This window comes from Neopelma chrysocephalum, unplaced genomic scaffold, assembly GCF_003984885.1.
Source record: "Neopelma chrysocephalum unplaced genomic scaffold, ASM398488v2 Primary Assembly neopelma1_23, whole genome shotgun sequence".
Taxonomy (NCBI): domain Eukaryota; kingdom Metazoa; phylum Chordata; class Aves; order Passeriformes; family Pipridae; genus Neopelma; species Neopelma chrysocephalum.
The window spans coordinates 9737774-9759419 of NW_020897691.1; the positions used below are offsets into that span (position 1 = coordinate 9737774).

The window sequence follows — 21646 nt, forward strand, 5'->3', positions numbered from 1 at the left end:
ATATAAATATATACTGTCTATATAGCTGGTGTGCCAATTTCAACAAGACTTTACCCTCACAGAATTTTACTGATACTCTCTTTTATATTTATCAGTCCACTCTGGTAAGGCTGAAGTCATTGAAAACCTGTTAGTAAGGGAGAATTGGGTGATTTTTTCCATGCAGAAGACTTGCAGAAGGACATCTAAAAACTGGCCAGATGCATCAATTAGGATTTTGGAAATATTCTCTCCTGATCATTTCTTTCCTGATACAGAAAGACTTCATTATTATCCTTTAAAGGAACTTGACTCATTTTAAAATATCATTTAATTCTTAGCCTAAATCCCACTGAAGAAAATGCACCTTTTTCTTTCAGTCACACAAAGGGTGTGATAGTCAAAGAACAAACAAATCCCCTATTAGAAAAAAGGACACTATTGATTGTGCTGCATCCCTTTTACTCTGGAATTGTTTCATACACTGTGACACAAATGAGTTTCCAGGCAATCTCTAGGTGTCCAATACATAGAGAAAAGTCTGTTTGCTTTATGTCTCAGTTTCTTTTTTTTCTGAAGGGCAATAGAAGACCCTTGGGCTTCATAGCTCTTCTCTGCCAAAGTACAATTCATGGCTAGGCTTTGCGAATGAAGATTTGGGAAAAAGTGCAATAGGGCTCATGTTATTTATATATTATGATGGCTTTCTGAGCTGGTCTTCACCACACATCTATAGAGCGAAATAGAAAAGTAGCATCATCACGTATTACTCAGAATCCCAGGACTAGTAGCTGAGAAGATCTTCCCTTAATTTTATAACAGAGGGTGTATATGTATACATTTTAGTTAAGTTCAAATCAGAATTAATTTCCTGTAGAAAAGACATCATTCCTTGCACAGGAAGAGCTGCAGGAGGTTCATGGGTTGTCACAAGAGAGGAACAGAAAAGAGTCTGTCTTCATGCAAAACACATTGTCTCAGAGGAAACAGGGACCAAGGTGTCAAACACTCTTTTTTATCACAAGAAATATTTAGAAGTTACATAGTTTTGCTCAGCTTTTAATCAGGGCTTAAGAGTGTTATTTCCTCTCTAAAATTCAGACAGACATAATTTAGCTTGTCATCATCCAACAATAGTGCTTGAAAGCTACTAGATAGCAAAAAAATTGATTGATTAATAATAATATGAATTCTGAACAAGAGCAAACAATTTCACAAGCTGTGGTAGTGTGTGGTCTCATGTAGGAAGTCTGATGAGACTACAGCAAACCTGTACCCAAATCTGTAACATTAAATATGGGGTTTTTTTCTTTCTAGCATTGCATTTTCCAGTATATATGTAGGAAATAATCCAGAACCTTTGGTCCTCATTAGAGCAGAGTACCTAACAACAGGCTGGGCTCGGCAAGACAGTCTGAAAGCACATCAGAGATGTGGTATTAAAATGAATTTGAGGACCATACCTAACTGCTACATTGATTGGATGTGAAGTGCCACATACATTGTTGTCTGGTCTACACAATCTGCAATGGTCGATTTAGTGGACAAAGCTAGAACCTCTCCATATGCAGAGGTGGACTGACAGTAGAGATGATCTGTAAAAATTACAGATAATTAAACTCCAAAGCAGGAGCAGAAACAATAAACAGTAGCACAGAAATGGAAAGCTAAGTGGCAGGTACAGATGTCTGCTCTGGTAGTGGTTCACTGCCGATCAAAGCCCATGTCCCCACCCTGGGAGAGCCCAGGGGGGTACCAGAGCTCACCACAGTAGGAGCCAGCAGATGCTTGCCAGGTCCTCTTTAGAAAGAAGTAGGAAGAAGAGCACCTTAGTTTGTTTCCAGGAGGCAGAGCACAAGCACAGATAGACTTTGTAACGCCTCTCTCACTTTCTCTGGCAGTCACTGAGTCTGACTTAGTGAACACTTTTCAAATGGTGGTTGAGGCTGCTTCATATCTCTTGATATTGACCCACTACAGGAAAGTGGATGTGCATGTAGATAACCATGTAGGATTTTAGACAAGGTGTTTGCAGTGATTTTGTTCTTGGAGCCCAGCAGCCTGGATGTTGTTGTCTGGAGAAGGACAAGTATGCACAAGTATGGCAGAAGCCATATGCTTTTGCTAGGAGGCCAAACAGCCAGGAGGCCGGCTGGCAAGCATAGGGAAAGCATGCTGGGGGGGCTGTGCTGGGGCTGCCTTTGTCCTGCCTCTGTCCTGCCTCTGTCCTGCCTCTGTCCTGCTGCATCTGCACAAGGTGCCCGAAGTATGCTTTTCCTCCATGTTATGGAACACTGACACTGAAAATTGGAAAGTACAGCTACACAAAAAGCATTTAACACCCATCTAGTGAAACCACTGCCTTTTTGCTGACATAATTTATTTCATTTAATCTGATATCTTTTGAGAATCTTAGAACTACTTAGGAATATCACTGGAAGGCCACAATGCATCTTCCTTAACCCTTGTGTTTGATAAGGAACACTAGACCTGCATTTTACTGCAGCTCATTTTGGCGCTATGTTGGGGAAAGACTTGCAGTTATTCTGGGAATTCAGCACCTCATGTTGTGATACAGATACCACTGTGTGCAAAAGGAGGCAGCAACCACCGATCGAACCTCGCTGACATGGCATCTTCCCTCTTGGCAAATTCTGGCATGGGTTTAACGCTCACTGAAAGGGTTATCAAGCACTGGAACGGGCTGCCCAGGGAAATGGTGGAGTCAGCATCCCTGGAGGTATTTAAAAGATGTGTAGATGTGGCACTTGTGGACATGGTTTAGCAGTGGACTTGGCAATGCTAGCTTAATGGTTGGACTTGATCTTAGAGATCTTTTCCAACTTAATTCCAACTTGATTCTGTGGCTTTCTGAAAAAGAAGACCAGGAGAATCAGGTGTCACAGTGGAGCTATGGAGCAAATTTTAAGGAACTTCTGTGGCCATTGCAAGATCCAAATAAAGAAACTGTGCATGTTGTAGCCAGTCTGAACTGCTGAGAGATTTCTGCTAAAGTTGAGAGATTTCCTTTGCTGCTTTATCAGTCATGGGCCAAATGTGCGTCACAGGCACACTGAAAAGAGGCACTGTCAGGGTGACAATCTCTTGCTGTAGAGGAAAAAAATGGTTCTGGTCTGTCTAACCAGACTGCCTAGGGACTGAAAGGAATTTGGCAGGTCCCTTCACATCTCTGACAATGATTTGTGGTGCAGTTTGGGGCAGCTTGTCCATCTAATCACTGTATCACAGCTTGCACACACATTAAAGCAAAAAGTATGCGTATTTAGGGCCTGTCTTGCAATTTGTATTTATATAGCATATTGTGAATTAGACGCATTACGTCATCTACTGCTGTTGCTACTAAATCAGTAGCAGACTGCTTTAGGTTATGTTGGTTTTAGTTTTGTGTCAATAGCTGAGGTTATTTTTGGTTTGAATCTTTTTTTAGGCCGTATATATGCATTTATAGTCCTGCATTATTAATAGTTGCTTAAAATTTTCCACAGCTCTGGATATTTCCTTTCACAGGAAACTACAACAGAAAAGGGATCTGGAATATATTGCTAGCTACAGTAGCATAGTGACAGTAGTACTTCACACAGTGGTGGTAATACTTATCATGGTAGATTCTTCTGGTTTGTACAAGGCAGGCAGATGCAAACAGGGGCACATGTGAGTAACTCCATTAACCTGACAAAAGCTATTAGTTTAGCTGAGGAAGTGGTCCTGAGGATCTTTTTGTATGTTAGAGTTATTGGTTGAGTGGGACACATTCAGTCACTGTGGTCGTATTAACGAGGAGTCAGTTGATCAGGGTTCCATTGGCTTCTTGGTAATATCTCAAATAAACCGCAAGAACAACAGTATTCTAAGGAGAAGTTACTAGCAGAATTCTTTTCCATTCACCTGTTTTTGAAGTTTTCCTTTATTTATTCAAATGCAGACGACAACCATCTTTCTGCATCAGCTGCCTATTGCACCTTCATTTGTCACACTTCTATTAATTCAGAGTCAAATCACAGACATGGCTTCAAATGCGTGCTTCAGCCGTGGACAACTACTGACCATCATTATCACTGCACATACATGTCAGTCATGATGACTGTGAAACCTCTGATATACTCAGTTATGCATTTTTATGGCTGATGCATAAAATTCTAGACATGTACTTAAATGTGTATCACCATAATTAAGACATAAAAAATGCATGCATTTTATAAAAAAAGCAGACAGGCTCATTAGCAAAAGAGGTTTTTAAAAAGTTGTTTCCCTGATAACACCATCATTTGTAATCTGTGCTCTGTGCCTATTTATTAGAGAGAACTAACAACATTTAAGGGTGGAAGCCTTGAAATCCAAGACAATAATGAATTTATGATACTCTGAAAATGGCACCCATTCCATTTTGGTACACCTGTTATTCAGTACTGTATTCTGTATACACCTGTACTGCTGCTGTTTCTTAGCAATAAGAAATATTGCCAAACTACTGTACTCCTAATGAGTAAGTCTTTTGCCATTCCCTGTTAGTTACATTTGAGATTCGAAAATGTAGAGATCTCCCTTGTATTATTTTATTGCTATTTTTTTTGTTTCATATTTATCATTTAAATCCACAAAGTGAGAAACATAATCAGTGCTCTCAACTGGGCAAATGACTAAAGCTCTTTGACTGACATCCAAAATACAGGTAACAGGAGCATTGCGAAGTCAATGTTGTTCTAACAGCTGGCTTTCCGTGCAGTGATGCTCTCTGAGCAGCAGGTGTCATGTTTTTCTGAGACCTGTTGCTATGAAAAACTTTTTATGTCTCACTATACTCTCTGATAAGGCAAAATGATATGTATGTTACATATCATTACAACAGCATGGCCCGAAGAGCCAAGTGATTACCAATAGCTTCAATGCAAATCTCCCCTGGCAGAAAATGTCATTTTCACTTCTGACAAACACACTTGATAAGTAATTTTTGTTAATTTATCAGCAGACATACAAGCATATGTCAATATTATGATTCTATCCATTTTTTATGTCAAAGAGGTACTTTTAAAGCTCTGATTATTTTAAAACTTTCAAGGTTGTTTGGTTTCTAAATGACACTTCTTGTAAGTGCCATTATTTATGGGTAAACAGAACTATAGGCATCAAAAAGAGGGCCTACACCTCCAGAGTCTAAACTAATTATTGCTCCATCTGGCTTTGGCAGACAGTCAACATGGCTCTCATTTGCACATGGTTTGAGCTGTCCTCTCCTAAAATAATGATTAATAGAAGAATTTTAAATATTAATTTGTTTAAACTGTAGAAATTGCTTGGTTTGCACTTAGTGCTGCTAGCTGGTATTGGACTACACTGTGCTTCATTTATTCCAGATAATTGATAAGAGCAAGAGAGACCCCTCTGAAGAAATTGAGATCCTCTTGCGATATGGACAGCATCCAAACATCATTACTCTTAAAGATGTGAGTAGTCTTCGAGCACTTCGGCATCTTATGATCAGGCCCACTTATTAGTCCATGTCTGGAAAATTCTTCAGTTGAAGGTCAGAGCTAAAACCAGACCCATTGAAATCAAGGTAAAAAACATGACTCAGCAAATTACTGGATAGCATTTGGAAAGTCTGGTCAGGTTATATATTCTCCAATTACTGTCTAACAGACTGTAAATAAATCCAAAGGGGCACAGTGCTGGAGAACAACAAAATGTGTTTGGTTTTGAAGCACTGTTTAAAAGGAAATCTCCCTAGTTGGGTGTTTCAGTGCACATTGCTGAACCCACACAGTGGTGCTGCTGGACAGGGCATGATCTTTCATGAGTAGCAGCCGTTCCCATGCAGCCTGTGGTATGTGCTTTGTTGGGAAGAGGAGGGCTCACGAAGTCTCTAGGATTTCCCCCAACAGTGTTTTAGTGCCAGGGAGTATTTACCTTCTACTTAAGCAGCCTGAGAAGACATGACGGTATTTTTCTTCAGCATTTCATATGAAAAATAACCTTCACCATGCATACATACATTAATGACATCTAGTTGGAGATGTTTTACTTACGCTGCCTGCAGTCTCACCTAGGGTTGTCCATATGTAGTGGTTTGAGCCAGGTTTTCCCCCTGAAACTAAGAAAAGTGGTAACCCCCAGGGGGTGGTGACCCTTGGGGCTTGACCCAATCAATGCTCCTGCAAAATATAAACATATCTCTGGAGACCGGAAGAGAAGTATGTAGTACTTGTTGAGAAGAAGAGGTGGCCATGTTGTAGAGGCCACGAGGAGAAGGGGCTCCGGCCCCTTGGGGGCCTCTGCCCCCCCCAGCCCCCGGTTGGGGGGCTGCAGGGACTCAGAACTGAACTAAGTACCTGTGTCTGAGATGCCGAAGGAGTTTTCTCCACTGCGAGTGGGTGACGGAGCAGCAGGGACAGCAGCGTCCGAAGAACAGTGGCAAAGAGCCAACTGATAAAGACCAAAGGAACAACATAAGCCAGTATGCAACCAGGGCAGACAGAGAGCTGTCTAAAGAGAAGGAAAAGGGAAGAGCCAGCAGCAGAAAAGCAGGACAAGAGACCCGAGCCAGCAGCAGGAAGAGAGTTTCGGAGGGTAAGAACTGGACAAACCAAAACCCCCAAACTCACTAGAGACCCCTCCGAGAAAGAGGAGGGGGTGGTGGACTGAGTGGAGTCCTAAAGTGCAGTATGCACTACAGAGAGGAGCAAAGAAGCTCCGGCCTCCTGAGAGCTCAGCCAGGATGGCCAAAGGAATGTGTGTGGAGGGGGTGACCTTGGGTTTCCCCCCCCTCCTTGCTGCAGCTTCAGAGAAGCTGGCAGCCATCTTTGAGTCAGAGCATGAGAGCTCTGCACAGGGGCTTGATTTCCCCTGAAGATACCAGACTGTCACGAAGACCCCCGTGCTTCGTGATATGACCATGGTGTAGCGGCCGTGTCTGGGGTTACGCAGCCCATGGAAAGACCCCCTGTTTGAAGACGGGGGCCGAGAGAGGCTTGGAAGACCTCCCTCGTGTGTGCTGGCAGAGAGCCAGCAACTACTACTGCTGCCTAGAAGAGAAGACACAGAAAGCCTACTGCCTAGAGAGAGAGAGAGACCTGCTGCTAAAAAGACTGGAAGGGGTCTTTTCTTCTTCTTCTCTCCTGGACTTTTATTTGGAGAGAGAAGAGATTTGGCCCATTGTAAATATTATTGTCATGGTAGAGATAGATATAGAGTTAAGATTGTATGCAGTGTATTATAGTATTTATTTATGTGTATAGTCTTTGTAATATATTCCTTCCCCCATATTGAGTCTCGTGTTTTTGTCTGGAAAACCCATCTCACATGGGGTTGAGATGTGGGTGGGGGGCTAGGAATCAGAATTGGATTTTGGGCCTGCTCAAACCATGACACCATACTATGTTAGATTCAGAGTTTACAGAACAAAGTCCTGCTCATGTCTGTGGCCAGTTTAGACTTTAGAGAAGTAGATACAAATTTTCTAATTTTATGCTGTCAAGAAAGTCTCACTTAATTCCTAAGTGTTAAAGCGTATCTCAAAATCTGTGCAAAAAAAGGTTTTGTATCCCTTTCCTGCTCATTATTGCAGTCCAGGCAAAGGATTATGACATGAAAATGGCTGCCTTCCAGTTTAAATGACAAAATGTCTTTTACCCCTTGCCCTTGACATTGAAGATAAATATAGGTTGCAGCTGATGTCAATGTATTCCCCAGAATTGCAAATATAAACTATATAATATCATTAGGTGCAGGTCTTGGCCAACAGTATAATACAGTTCTTTAGTTGATCATGACTCAAAGGGAAATATTGATATTTTAAATGGCAAATGTTACCCTGTAGAAGTGTAAAGAGAGAACACTACTGAGAAGGAGGCTTGGGTGAGAGCCAGTAGACATTTGGGGCTGTGTGAAGTGGTGCTGCTTTTAGCAGCTTGGTCTGCTCTGCTGGCATGATAGCAGAACAAGAAAGCTACATTTCTGTGTGGACAAATCAGCAAGCTGCTACAGACACAAGAAAAAGGTGATGATTAAGTAATTTTAAAAATTTTCTGTTGTTAAGCGTAATAAGTACATTTCCCACACGTTAGCTGACATTTTCCTCTTGCAACATCTCGCACAAGCAAGCCAACACTGTGATTAAAGGACCAACATTTACCAAGTTAATGGGTCCAAAACATATATTTATTCTGTTACTCTTCCAGGTGTATGATGATGGGAAATTCGTGTACCTGGTGATGGAGCTGATGAGGGGAGGTGAGCTCCTGGACCGCATTCTTCGGCAGAAGTGTTTCTCAGAGCGGGAGGCCAGCGCTGTGCTGTGCACCATCACCAGGACTGTGGACTACCTGCACTCTCAGGGCGTAAGCATGACTTTTTTGGCTTAGCTGCATCAACCTTCTTAAACTCCAACTTCTAGAAATAGCAAATAGTTGTGATTTTGATTTTCTGAAATGTAAAGGGGGGGAGCGGGGTTCCCTCCAAAAATGTTTCTCCATATTTATAATTATGTTTGGTTTGTGAAATAGGGTCATAGGCTTTCTATCCATTTTCCCACTGAGCAGAAGTATATTGAAGTGGCATTTTTATTCCCACACTAAAGCAATTTTGAAGTTCATGTACCATGTTGAGATATTACTTGTTTACTTTTTATCACAGTCATTATTGCAGTACCTGATCTCTTAACGGAATTTCAAATAGGGTTGCTGAATCAGCAGATAGGTAGAAAATCAAATGCTCAGCTCTCCAAATGAAGTGGCAGTTTGAGCAGCTGATGGGAAAGGCTTCTGACATGCTATTAAAAGCTGGCTTTTAGAGTATAAGCTCTTTATATACAGCAGTTTGAAAATCTCTCCTTTTCTGCATTTCAGGGACAAGCAGTTTGGATGACTAGTCAAATATTTGCTGCTTTTCCTGTTTCATGGTTAAAACACATACATTTTTTGCTTCGGCTTTTATGTTTTCATGGTAATTTTTCAGTCTTGTTATAACAAATAAAGGCTGTTTTCCCACCACTGAAATGCAGCATATATGGTAAAATGCACAGTCCTGTGAAGTTGTGTGAATACATTTTGAAATCAGGAAAAAAAATCCTCCTTTCAGGTGTGAGCCACTCACATGCACAGTCACAAGAAGACCTTACACACTTTCCCCCTATGATGTGATTTCTTCTTCACCTTTTAGCTGAGTACTTCAAGCCATCATGTTCCAGGAGACTGCCACCAAGATGATCATACAACAGCCCACTCTGACTACACTCAGGAAAGTTGTCCCCCCTTAAAGCAGCAGCCTCCATCTTGATAAACCAGCACAGGCTGTCAAAGATTTTATTTCTCATTTTAACAGACTTTAACCTTTTTTATTTTCCTTCATTTGTCCAAGGCTTTTAAGTAACTTTTTTCCAAAACTTAAATATTTTCAGCATGAGCTCTTGTCCTACCTCGACCAGCAGACCAGGAATGGCAGCCAAGCCTGGATGCTCCCTGACCTCCTCTTCTCACTTGTTTCTCGCTTCTCTTTCTTGTTAAGGTGGTGCACCGAGATCTCAAGCCAAGTAATATCCTCTACATGGACGAGTCAGGAAACCCAGATTCTATCAGGATCTGTGACTTTGGGTTTGCTAAGCAACTGAGAGCAGAGAATGGGCTGCTCATGACTCCCTGCTACACGGCCAACTTTGTTGCTCCTGAGGTAGGATCATATTTCAAAGCCTTCAGTAGTGACTGTGTCATAGGAAGCAGTCCTTCCTCCCTCTCTCCCTTTTCCTTGCTGCCTTTACAGGAGGAACAAGGCAGAAACCAGACTACTGGCACTTGGACAGTCTCTATTACCATAAATTTCCTTTTCCTGGACTTGTCATGGCATTTGTTTTTCTTCTGACAGAAGCTGGTGTCTGTCTTGGACTGAGTTATACAATGCTTTGACTCATTACTGGGATAAATATCTTTTTTTCTCTAGCTGCTTCTGATCAGACTACTTCCCCTCTAGTGCACTGTATCAGAGCAGGATTAGGGATTAAGAGAGAAATCATGATGTCAGGAATAAAATCCTGATGTTAGGTTGCCCAGGGAGGTTGGGGAGTCTCCTTCTCAAGATATCCAAAAGCCATCTGGACACAATCCTGAGTAGCATATTCTAGGGGACTCTACTTGAGCAGGGAGGTTGGACTGTATGACCTCCAGTGGTCCTTTCCAACCCTTCCATTCTGTGATTCTGTGATAGAACTAAAAAATCCTTGAAGAAAATCCTTATCATGCTGAAATCAGTCAGAGTTTTATTATTGACTCCACTGAGCTAAAGAAACATCTCTTCTCTTGGGCTTTCCTAGTACCAATCCCCCCTGTTATGGGAGATGTAGGAAAGGGCTGCTTTCTAATTTTTACAGAGAGGGAAACAGATGAAGACTGAACAGCTTGTCCCAAGCATAGGGAGAATGTCTGCTTCACTGGCAGGTGCTGCTCCTTTCATGTAGGCCTGCAGGAGTCAGCTCGGGTCATACAGCAGTTTTAATGGTTTGGGCTTTTTCCTGTGTTTGACTCTTGAGATGTTCATAGCTACTTCCTTCTGATGAAGGAGCAACAAGTTAGTTTCCTGGATAACTGTCCATTTTTTGGAGCAATGAAAATCAGAAATGTTAGTACGTTAGTACACTACTTCAAATCTTTCAATACTACATCTGTCCTATACTATAAAATACCAGTGTCTCTCAATTGGTATAATTCAGCAATCTTTTCTTCCCCATAAGTCTCCTTCATCCAATGTTCATCTGTATGGTATATAACTGGGAAGAGAAAAATGGGATGATCTTTCCATACAAAGTCCTTTCATGATACCAAAAGTTAATCCCAGGAATCACAGCCTTCCAGCATCAGAAAGAGAATTTGTTACGTTAAGACCATTGCCAGGGCAGTATAAATTCAAAACAGGTTTATTTCAGCAAAGAAGTCTTCTATGGCCAAGAAAAATTGGTTTGTTATTTTGTTGCTGTTTGGTTGGGTTTCCATTTTAGAAATGGGAATGAGCTTTTTAAAATTTATCAAAGTACATTAAAAAGTTCTGTAGCACCACAGCCGTTCAATTTCTAAACCAAAAAATAATCATTTTTGCAAGATTTGAAGCACTCAGATTTTCTCTGAGATACAATGTGCTTAAAATAAGTGTAGCTATTTTTCATCATGGGCTATTTTGTGTAGTGGCTAATCACAAACATTGCCAGCCCAGTGTATTTTCAGATCAGACTTTTCTGATTCGAACTGAAAACAGAAATCACTCTCCCAGATATTTGCGATAAGTAAGACAGGTCCTGCTAATGCAGGAGTGTTTGGAGATTAATTGAAACATTACCAGAACTGGCAGAGAGCTTACATAAAGTCTTAAGTGCTTTTACATTTTACCTGTGATATAATGCTGTCCTCCAGCCCAGACTTGACTTTCGTGTTACTGTCTAAGCCCCACTGCAACATCTGCCACGTGCTCATGAAACTAATCAAGGAGGCAGAAAGTCAGTTGAGCTGATGACAAAAAGGATAGTGACAGAAGAAGGAGGACATATTTGCCCACTTGGATCTCCCTGTATTTTGGAAACATTTAGTCTGGGGTTTAGATGATAGTAAGAGCAAAGATGAAGGCTACCCGAGAGAAAGAGGCACGCTGCCACCTAGTGCAAGTCATGCTGCATGTGGGGAGGGAAGCGCCGGGCTCTTGCCCTACTGATGCAGTAAGGTCCTTTTGGATTGAGTAAAAATATTTCACTCTGCAGTTTTCCTCCGGTATCCATGAAGAACTGCTGTTCTGGCATTTGAAAATATGAGATTGTTTGTTATCTTTTGTACCTGTATGCATTGTCACAGCTGAGAAAAACCTGTATTTATAACCTTGTTAACCCAATAAGTCAAAGCCTCTAAAAATAAAAGGGGGTTGGATAAATATCTGAGCCATTATCAGAACTGGATGAATCCAGGGTATCATTATCTCCAGGGTACCCATTCTCTCCACAATGCCCTGCCAGCTTGTGCCTCTATTTCAGATCGCACTGAGTTCTCAAGGTGACCCAAACCCCTTCATTGGTGGTAAATTCTTCAGCATCCATTAACAGCAAGACACCACTGCATGTTTTGCAAAGCTCTTTCCCCGATTGATTTATTTCTGTTTGTGTTTCATACCATCTCCTGCCTAGATCAAACACCAGTCTTTTTGGCCAAGGTTTCTCACGCTTTCTTTTGTCTGCTCAGTGTTCTTGTTTTAACCACAATTGCACAGACCTGGTGGAGATGTTTTCAAATAGCAGTGACACTAACTGATAACTCACTAGATCCTGTTGCTATCTGTGGGGTGAGGTTGCTGCTGATAAAAAAGTACTTGCCAGCAAAGCTTTCCCTAGGCACTGGCACAGAGTGAATGTCCTTGTTGTATAGCCTTGCTCCTGCAAACTGAATGATAGCACACAGCGACACCTCTCCATTATTTTGAAGTTCTGTAACCACTTGCTTAATATCCTGCTCCACTAAGTAGCATCACTGCCCGGTTTTTCTATCATTTGCCTTGGACTTGATTGTTCTTGGTTATTGGAGGAAAACAACGATGAAGTGAAAATGTAACTGTTCAAAACACAACGAGAATGACCATATGGAAATATAAATGTTGGGTATTCAGTCTCACAGGTGAAGCAAGAAGCAACTGGGTTTGCCAAATAGCCAAGAAGTTTTTCCCATAAAAACTAACATTATAGAGCGGGAATGAATGAAGGAACTAAAGAAATAAAAACAAATATAACAGCCAGAAAGCCTATATATGATGGGCAGGAGAGGCAGAAGCAGGATGTTACCAGCTTTGTCAAGAGGAGGAAATGTGGCTTTTTCTCTGGTTTTGTTGTCGTGAGGGTTTTTTGGTTTGGTTTCATTTTTTCCCAGGTAGCAAATGTTCACTCAGCAGCATACCTGACAGATGGTTGCTTTACTGCTCATCAGTTATAAAATCTGTCAAGGCAACTTTTTATCAAACTGTTTTTCCTTAGCAGAGTTTGATCTTTTCTGTGATAGACTTCCGATTACTTTATTTGAGTAAATCACCCTGGGTAATAAGGCTGCAGGTCAGAGAAAGACTTGTTGAATTTGTACCTTCCTTTTTCATGTGCTTTGCAAAAAGATGTATCTATTGATCCATCAGAGCAGATCAAAACTCTCCTTCTGTGTCAGAACTGAAAAAAACAGAAGGGTAGCTTGCTTTAATGGGCAAGTGGAACAACTGAGGTGGTCCCTGAGCTTAGCTGGTGACTTTGCTTTCACTTGGACCTGCACTGACCCAAATAGGCATTTCTTCTAGGGTGCACCTGCATAAGTTAAATCTAGGCTTTACCCTTACTGCTATAACGTACCATCCTGCATCAATATTGAACCTACTGGTCAGATCTCTGCTGAGTACCATGGATCTTGTTTTCCCCATAGGTAAAGGGGATCAAGTTTTAGCCTGCTCTCTGTGAAGTCCAATCTAAATGCATCCAATTTTCTTTATACAGAAGTAAGATAAGAACAAGCCTTTTAGCTTTCTTTGCAGTTGTCATGCATCTTTATTAGTTTAGCATTAGATATACTTTAGTGTGCATCCATTTGCTGTATCAAATCCAAACTGAGCTCATTTGGAATACTTATCCCTGTCATTCAGCCCTATAATTGTTGCATCCATAGTGTTCTTGGTAACTTTTATGTTAGGAGGATGTGTTCCATAGGAGGATATGTTTCAAAGTATTAATGAGTTTTCTTATTATGAAACATTTTCAATAATTGAAATATTGTTCTGCTTTGCTTCATGTTAGATTGTCAGAGAAGTTCACAGAGTCTCCCACAAACTACACTCATCTCTCTTCCTGTGGAGGGGGCAGATGTGCTTGGTTTGAACACTAACCAGCTCATTCCAGCCTGGGCTTCACCTTTCTCAACACCACTACTGGACATTTTGATCCCATGGCAGCCACATGTTCAAACCAGATCTGTGGTTAAGCCCTGGAAATGTCAGCAGATACAACCACTAATCAGTGCTTTTTGTAGATCAGAAGCTAAAAGTCAAGGAATGCAGATTAAACTACTTTCATCTCTCTCTTTCCTTCACATAGGTCCTTAAACGCCAAGGTTATGATGCAGCCTGTGACATTTGGAGCTTGGGGATCCTACTGTACACCATGTTGGCAGGGTGAGTGATGAGGTTCTCCTAGAACAGTAATCTCCAGTGAACTCAGCAGTTCAGCACTAATTAAGTCTGAAAGGAGTCACAGATAGAGACAGCAAACTGTCTGGCCTCCTTGGAGCAATGTGTTTGGTTGTGTGAAGCAAGAAAATAGATGTCAAGACCTAGAGTTAGAATATGTTTTTCCTAGAATGCGTAAATACTTCGACACTTGACAAATTGTTTAGGGTTTCAACAGACAGTGCCTGTACGTATGCACTGAGACCTAGACTCCTAAAGGGTTCACTCACCCCTTTAAGCACTGTGAAAGTTTTACATTAGAAGAGGTCCATAGGACTATGGAGAGCCACATCATGTTCACCTTATCCATGGAAGGATGTTAATTCCTTCTATTAATACATGTATTCTCTTCAGTTTTATTTTTCTTCTGCTGTTACTGTTATTGAGGTGTCTGAGCACCTTAAAAAGCTCAAAAAAATCCCCACCCAAACATAGTTTTCAAGTGCTATTTGAAAAGGACAGAAGGTAAATGAACGGATCAGCCAGAATAGCAACAGGCAGCAGGAACTTTTGCCTACCAATTAGCCTACCAATGTGTTGGCTAATTTTAAATATTGACACAAGAAAATTCAGAGAAAGAGACAGATTGAAATAAGTAGTGAAAAACAGGAATAGGATGTGCAAACCTAATCTAGAGTTATTAGGCCCCTGAATTTAATTTCTTGGAGTGTGGTATGTGAACATTTATCATACCTAAGTGCAGCTTGAAACATTTCAGTGACCTCTCTAAACTGTTTAATCTGCTTCATGATCATTCAGGTGTGGCAAGAAGCTTGGATTCATTCCTAGATTTTATACAGAAAACAAAGAATTGCACTCTACTTTTCTGTTATTTGCCTCATGGATTATAGGAAAGGTGACAGGAGTCTTTGTCTCATCTGTTTTGTTCCTGAGTAAAATGTGTTCAACTTAGCTGAAATATAGTGTGACTTAATGGAGAAGTCTCCCAGTCTGCTAAGATCTCTGAAAACCTGTTTCTATTTGGCTAATAGTATAGATTTGCAGTGATATACAGACAGAATCAGTAAAATAAAATCAAGAGAGTCACATTTTTTCAGTTGATTATATTCCAAATGCTTCCTCATGTGGGGAAAAAATCCAAATACATTTGAATCAGAAATACGAATTGCACAACTTAGTGGATATTAAATTTACCAATGGGTGCTATTAACTTGTACCTCACTTTCTCTGCACATACAAGAGAAAATAAGAGTAATACAAAAAGTTGAGAAATGCTGACTTTTTAGGTGCCAACACTGCATTTATGGATGATCTTGTTCTTCCTCACCGGAGGAGATTAGTAGGACCTGACTATTACTTGCACCTGGGATTTTATTCTTCTCCCATCATCACTGTGAGCGGAAAGGGCTGAGACAGCCAGAAGTAGAGGATAGGCCTGGGATCCTGTTAATGGAGCTAGTGACAGACTCTGGAGTTTTTGCCAGTCCTTAACTCTTACTGTATCCCTCCCGATAGTTATAAGTAGGAATAACATTACATATATCCTTGGGCTGAACTTCTGTGAAGTCTGAAATGTTTGTGAAAATGAGAAAATACAGTGTAAGGAATTGAATTTGCTACTAGAAACCAGGTAGGATAGGAAGCTGTGGCCAAACCAACCATTTAGCTATCTAAAAACTCTCTGTCAAGTTGTCAGAAGAGAAAAGATGGAAGGAAAAGTATAAAAATCCCAAATTCTTCTAAACCTACACAGCTCTTCAAGATTGCAGAGTAAAATTTGACCTGGTAGATTTTAATCAGCTGCAAAAACCTTAACTCTTGTCACTTTCTGAAGACAAAAAGTGTACCCTCTGCATGAGACACTGATTTTGTAAAGCTGGGTTCATCTTACTAGTCATTTCTGACTGTCTGGATCAGGAATTAACCTATTGCAGATAATTTCTTTTGCCCAACAGACTTGAACATTAAGGCTAACAAAGCCTTACAAAATAGATTAGAAAGGGTTCTTTGTTCTTTTCCTTTTTTTTTTCTGTTCCAGATCTTATTTTTTCTCCTTTATAATTTTTGTCCTTTCTTGCCATTGTCAAGGTACTGGTTTTGGAAATAAAGCAGAGTTAAAGCAAGAGGTAAAAGCATGTCTATTTTTACAAAGAATATTTAATTCCTAAAAAATGAGAACAGAATAAAAATTTAAAAACTATTAAAGAATCAGTCTTTTCCCTCTATAGAACAATACAAGGAACCACCAGCCTTTGAGTGAAAATGAAGCCACAATGTCTGTGGTCCATTCTGGAAACAAATTCCTGTTGTAATCACTGGCAGTTAGCACTAGAACCTAGAAATCATGAACTTGCAAATTACATTGTATTTTTTTCTCTCTCTCTGGTTGTTTTTTGGTTTGTTTTTTTTTTAATAGATTCACTCCTTTTGCAAATGGACCAGATGACACCCCAGAGGAGATTCTGGCCAGGATTGGCAGTGGCAAATATGCTCTTACAGGAGGAAACTGGGACTCAGTATCTGATACTGCAAAGGTCAGTGAACCCTTTCTCAGATTTTCTCTTGAGATTTAAATGGCACAGAGCTCTGTTTTGGTGCAACTGCACTTTTAGAACAAGTGAAGGTTTGTTAATGCCACAAATGTATGGTCTATACATGAATCACCTTTTTGCTGCTCAAAGTTAACCAGGAGCAGGCAGTTTACAAACTAGCATTTTTAATTCCTGTACAGTTCACAGTTTAGGATGGGTGGGAAAGCTAGCAAGCTTGCAGTTGCCTGATATTAATCAGAAACTTGGACGAGAGATTTCAGTTTTAGCAGCTGGTAGTATCCAATGGAAGAACATTGATACATCCCACCACAAAACTGCAAGCAATCCTAATAACATGTTAATCTTGCTACCAACACCTATAAGCCTCACAGTGTATTTTTTATCAGATGTTCAGTTTTGAAATTAAAATGTTCAGATGCTGTACAACTGACCTAATTGAATTTTAGCTGCCTGAATGTTAGATTTCTATTCTAAACTTCTCTTGCTTTGGGGTTAGGGAGGAGATGCCTCCAGATGGCATGCTCTCCAGGTGGAGTTCACCACTCCTGTGAAGTCACTAGTAATTAACATTCAGTCAATAAGCTGAATACCCTCCACATTATCTTTTGACTGTACTATGAGCTGAGAGTTGAACATTACAGTTGAAAATTTTGAAGATCAAGACCTGACACTTAAAAAATATAATGCCTATCTAAAGTGCATCATTCTCTCCATTGGACATGCTAGTGATGACACTGTCACCGCAAAGATCTTAGTAAAACCTGCACTGCTGTTAATTACTTTTTCCCTTGTACTGTTTTCTTCCTTTCAAATCCAGGACATTGTGTCTAAGATGCTTCACGTAGACCCTCATCAGCGCCTCACAGCAGTCCAAGTCCTAAGACATCCATGGATAGTGAACAGGGAATATCTATCTCAAAACCAACTCAGCAGACAGGATGTTCACCTGGTGAAGGTACTTCCTACACCCTTGCCTCTTCCTTCCTTGCAGAATGAGCTGTAATTTGTGTAAATATTCTGGAAAGTGATAAAGGAGTTGGGAAGATTATTGCCACAGAGGCCAAATTTAATATGGCACTGTATTAACAGCAAAGATTTTTGACCTGTCACCTGCTCAATATTTTTAACTTCAAGCTACATTGTAATAACCTGGTGGCATTCTATGCGTATACTGCCGTTCACCACTTTGAATCAGAGATACCCTAGCTGTCTGCCAGCCTAAAAGCTGTTACCATTTCATGGAAATTGTGCATGCATGACAGTTTTTTCAGGAGACAGAATAGGGGAAGGGAAAATCATCAAAGAACTGAATTTCAGCCCAATGTTTTATCTTTCTCTATTTTACAGGGTGCAATGGCAGCCACTTACTTTGCTTTAAACCGAGCACCTCAGGCGCCGAGGCTGGAGCCTGTATTGTCCTCTAATCTGGCTCAGCGGCGAGGCATGAAAAGACTTACCTCTACCAGGTTGTAGCAGTACCCCCAAAACACCTCTTTGAAAACCCACAGTTTATTATTTGAGAAATTCAATTTTACTTGGCTAGCAGACCTTTTTTGGACAGCCTGCACATGAAATCGCCAAAACTAGCAGAAGCCCATGTAAGGCAAAGTTCTCCTTTGCTACATCATTTCTTTTACATTCCAGCCCAGGGCCCCGAGTTTAACAACTTCACAAAGATGTGCCAATTTTTCCAGTAGCTCTGTTTCTTTACTGAGATAAAGCCAAATAAAGTAGGTGTGCTCCATCCCTTCCACTCTAGGAAAACTATTTTTGAGTCCTTAAGATGTTCCATGGGAGCAGTGCTTATTTCATTTCTCAAGAAAAGCACTTTTTGCTATGAAGAATGCAGTCGGGTATGAATGCCGTTCCAGCATGTGTCATGATGAAGTGACTTGGCTGGTCACCAGTAGACATCTGCTGATCTCCACTCACCCCAGGAAGAGTGAAGACTGCAAAGACACATGAATAATACCTTATTTGAAACAAGTGCTATACAACATGAGGGAGAGAGAGCTGTTGGTGTTGAAAATACCTTCTGATTTTGAGGAATATTTTGCACTTTGCCCCTGCCTTCTCTGGAACAAAGCCAGCACTTCTCAAGGCATGTGCGCCACCAGCCCTGACTTACTCAAAGGTCTCCGAAAGCAGAAAACCTCTGAGAAACTTAGTCTTCTGAGGAAATTATTGGGTCCTATGAGACTGTGGGAAAGCATTCATGTAAAGCAGTGTGAGTAGGAGCCTATGGATCAGGCAAGAAAAAGGTGTCTGCTCTTGGCCAGCAAGCAGGTCTGGGAGGACTAGGTGAGGGGTCTGGAGAACTGAGCAAGAGGCGGGGTGGGTGACTGAGAACAGTAGGCAAAAAGACCCATGGCAGCATGGTGGAGAGTACTGGCAAAGGCAACTAGCATGCAACTGGCTGGGGGGCAAACTGGGACTCCCTTTCAAAGCAAGGGACAGTCCCTCTTCACCGACTGGTACAGAAGAGGGTGGGTGGCTGGCTGGCCAGGGGGTCAGTGCAGCCATCCTCCCACGCTGTCACCCAGTCTGCTCACCAAAAGCAGTTCTGGCAGGCCATAGTGCCCCCCTGGAGCAAGCAAGGCCATTTCCAGTCATTGCTCCCTACCCTTTTCTGGCTATTCACTCAAATCTGCCCCTGTCACCCAATATTTCATGTCCCTGCCTGGCTGTTCTGCTCTAGCAGAGCAAAACTCCCCATGCCATGTGTATGCAGAGAGTACCACTTCTGAAGAGTTCAGCTAACTCTGTTACAAGCTTTAATAATAATAAATTATGAGGAGAAATGGGAGGATGCTCTGCTTTTATATTTATATGAATATGTACATGTGTATTTATATACATATAAAACAAAAGTTCTGTACCCTAATACCTGGATTTTCCAGGTGCAGGGAAAGAGAGCTTTTGTTGAAATGGTCTCAGCAAAATTGACCTTTTTTCTCTTTCCCTGGTTTCAAAGAAAGTGAGCAAGGTTTGTGGTGCCAGATGTGAACTATTTTTTTATTCTTTTTCTTACCTGTTTTGGCTTATGGTGGTCACAAGCTGACCAGGATTCTTCTTTGTACTGCTTTTGTTAATTTTTATTTTCTGAATGAATTTTGTCACCTCAGATGCTTTGTGGGAAAAGCTACTGTGCTATGTTGGCTTTTTTCTGTTGCAACAGGGAGGAAAAAAATGTGAACATGGAGCTTCATATGCTAGATATGGTAATTTTTCCTTGCTGGGTACTTTGTACATCTCGGTGCTGAACTGGAATTACCGGATCGGTGCTGAACTGGAATTACCAGATCACTGCTCAGAGTGTCCAAGGGAACAAGGAGTTTCATTTGCTATAGCAATATGCTTCCTAAAACTAGCTCTGTTTCAATGTTGACCTGAAGTTTGTTTGTTTGCATTAGTCTATTTTTAAATTTAAATTTATTCTTAATAATTTAAACCAATATTTAATGTTCGGGTTTATGTGCTGTGCACAGAGGACAGCTGCAAAGCAGCTCTCTTTGAAGCCCTTCTCTTTTCTAAAATAAACAATGCTGTGAAACTCCACACAGTGGCTGAATCGGCTGGGACTGATGAGTGCAAACACACAGGTGTGTGTCTATGGTTATATACGCAGCAGCCCACATTCTCTCCTGTGGCTAAGCTGTGCTCAGGACCGGTTTTTTGCCACCTCTATAATTTTTTGCTTGTTAGAAGTTAAGTCTCACGTATTTCTGCTAGCAGTACACTGTGAGGATATCCACAAACAGGGATATCCTGGCTGGTGCAGAATAGCTCTGGCCAAGCCTTGTTTCCCTCAAAGTGACTTCTGCCCTGGAAGAAGGCAAGGTGGGTACAAAGATGCAAAGGGCAACCTGGAGTGACGGCTGGATTTTCTTGGGTCCCAGCTGGTATGTGCCGTTTCAACAAAATATTTTTTTAATAGTCAGTGTAATTGTCTTGCATATGGGCAGAAAGAGTGTTGTAAAGATTATGTACAGTTTTTGTCTGCCTGTGAGATTTCCTGGTCATCTTTCATTGCTTCAGTTTGCTTCCTCTCACAACCATTGGAAACAGTCTTAATTCCCTCTTGTTATACTTGCTCTTAATTCTTTGAGCATTTTTTCCAACTGAATATTATTGGAAGCCAAACTTACAGGATGATGCTCTTCCCAAAGTTGGATCACCCCTTGAGCCATGGATGCCACAAGGGCTTCTTATGCTGCTGGTCCACTGAACTTACAGCAGCATATGCAAGTGCTGACACTAAAAAAAGGCAGGTAGTCACTTCCTCTTGACCTCAGCTGCTCATATGTCCTTTCACACCTCCCTTATCCAGTTCACCATGGGGCAAAACAAACGTTTGTGCATCAGAACAAATGCCTGGAGACAGCAGGAAGGCAACAGCATCTGTTTTGCCAACAGCACTGTCAACGCATTAGAGTGGCTACAAGTTCAGTGTCACCTCTGTTCCTCTGTTTCTGAGTTATGCTGAGCAGAGCCTAGGTGTGGTCAGAGTCTGGGTGATAAATGATGGGATGTTTGTACAGCAGCAGGTTACCAGTGCCAAACCGTGGGCACAGAGAGAGAGGACAAGTCCAAGCTTCTGAAAATTGTTCACAAGCTCATATAAACTCCCTGTAACCAGAAGATATAGGGCCACAGATGGTAGGCCATGGGGAAATAATGTTGACTGGATGTATTTTTGCTACCAGGGACGTCATAAAGAGAATAGAAAAAAATCCAGGGGTTTGTTTTTAAATCATCTGTTTTTACAGAGAAATTCTTGATTTTGTACAGTGCTACAGCTTTCTCAATCCCTAGAATTAAGGCACTCAAACATGGAAGATGCAGCATATTACTGTAGCAGAAAATATATCTTAGCTTTCACTGGAAAAATATTTTCAGGCACGTGTTTTGAAGCTCTGTCTTCA

General features: G+C 41.1%; 1 protein-coding gene across 10 annotated transcripts in view; it reads left to right on the plus strand.

The window, feature by feature from the left end:
• RPS6KA2 (ribosomal protein S6 kinase A2) overlaps positions 1 to 21244 on the plus strand; it is a 283503-nt gene extending 262259 nt beyond the window's left edge. For all 10 annotated transcript variants that reach the window (XM_027686577.1, XM_027686606.1, XM_027686594.1 and 7 more), the window contains 7 exons: positions 5352 to 5441; positions 8175 to 8333; positions 9499 to 9660; positions 14078 to 14154; positions 16586 to 16703; positions 17539 to 17676; positions 18069 to 21244. In XM_027686577.1, the coding sequence (XP_027542378.1) occupies positions 5352 to 5441; positions 8175 to 8333; positions 9499 to 9660; positions 14078 to 14154; positions 16586 to 16703; positions 17539 to 17676; positions 18069 to 18194 (870 nt within the window). In that variant the 3' untranslated portion in view covers positions 18195 to 21244. The remainder of the gene's footprint in view (positions 1 to 5351; positions 5442 to 8174; positions 8334 to 9498; positions 9661 to 14077; positions 14155 to 16585; positions 16704 to 17538; positions 17677 to 18068) is intronic.
• The last annotated feature ends 402 nt before the right edge of the window (positions 21245 to 21646 follow it).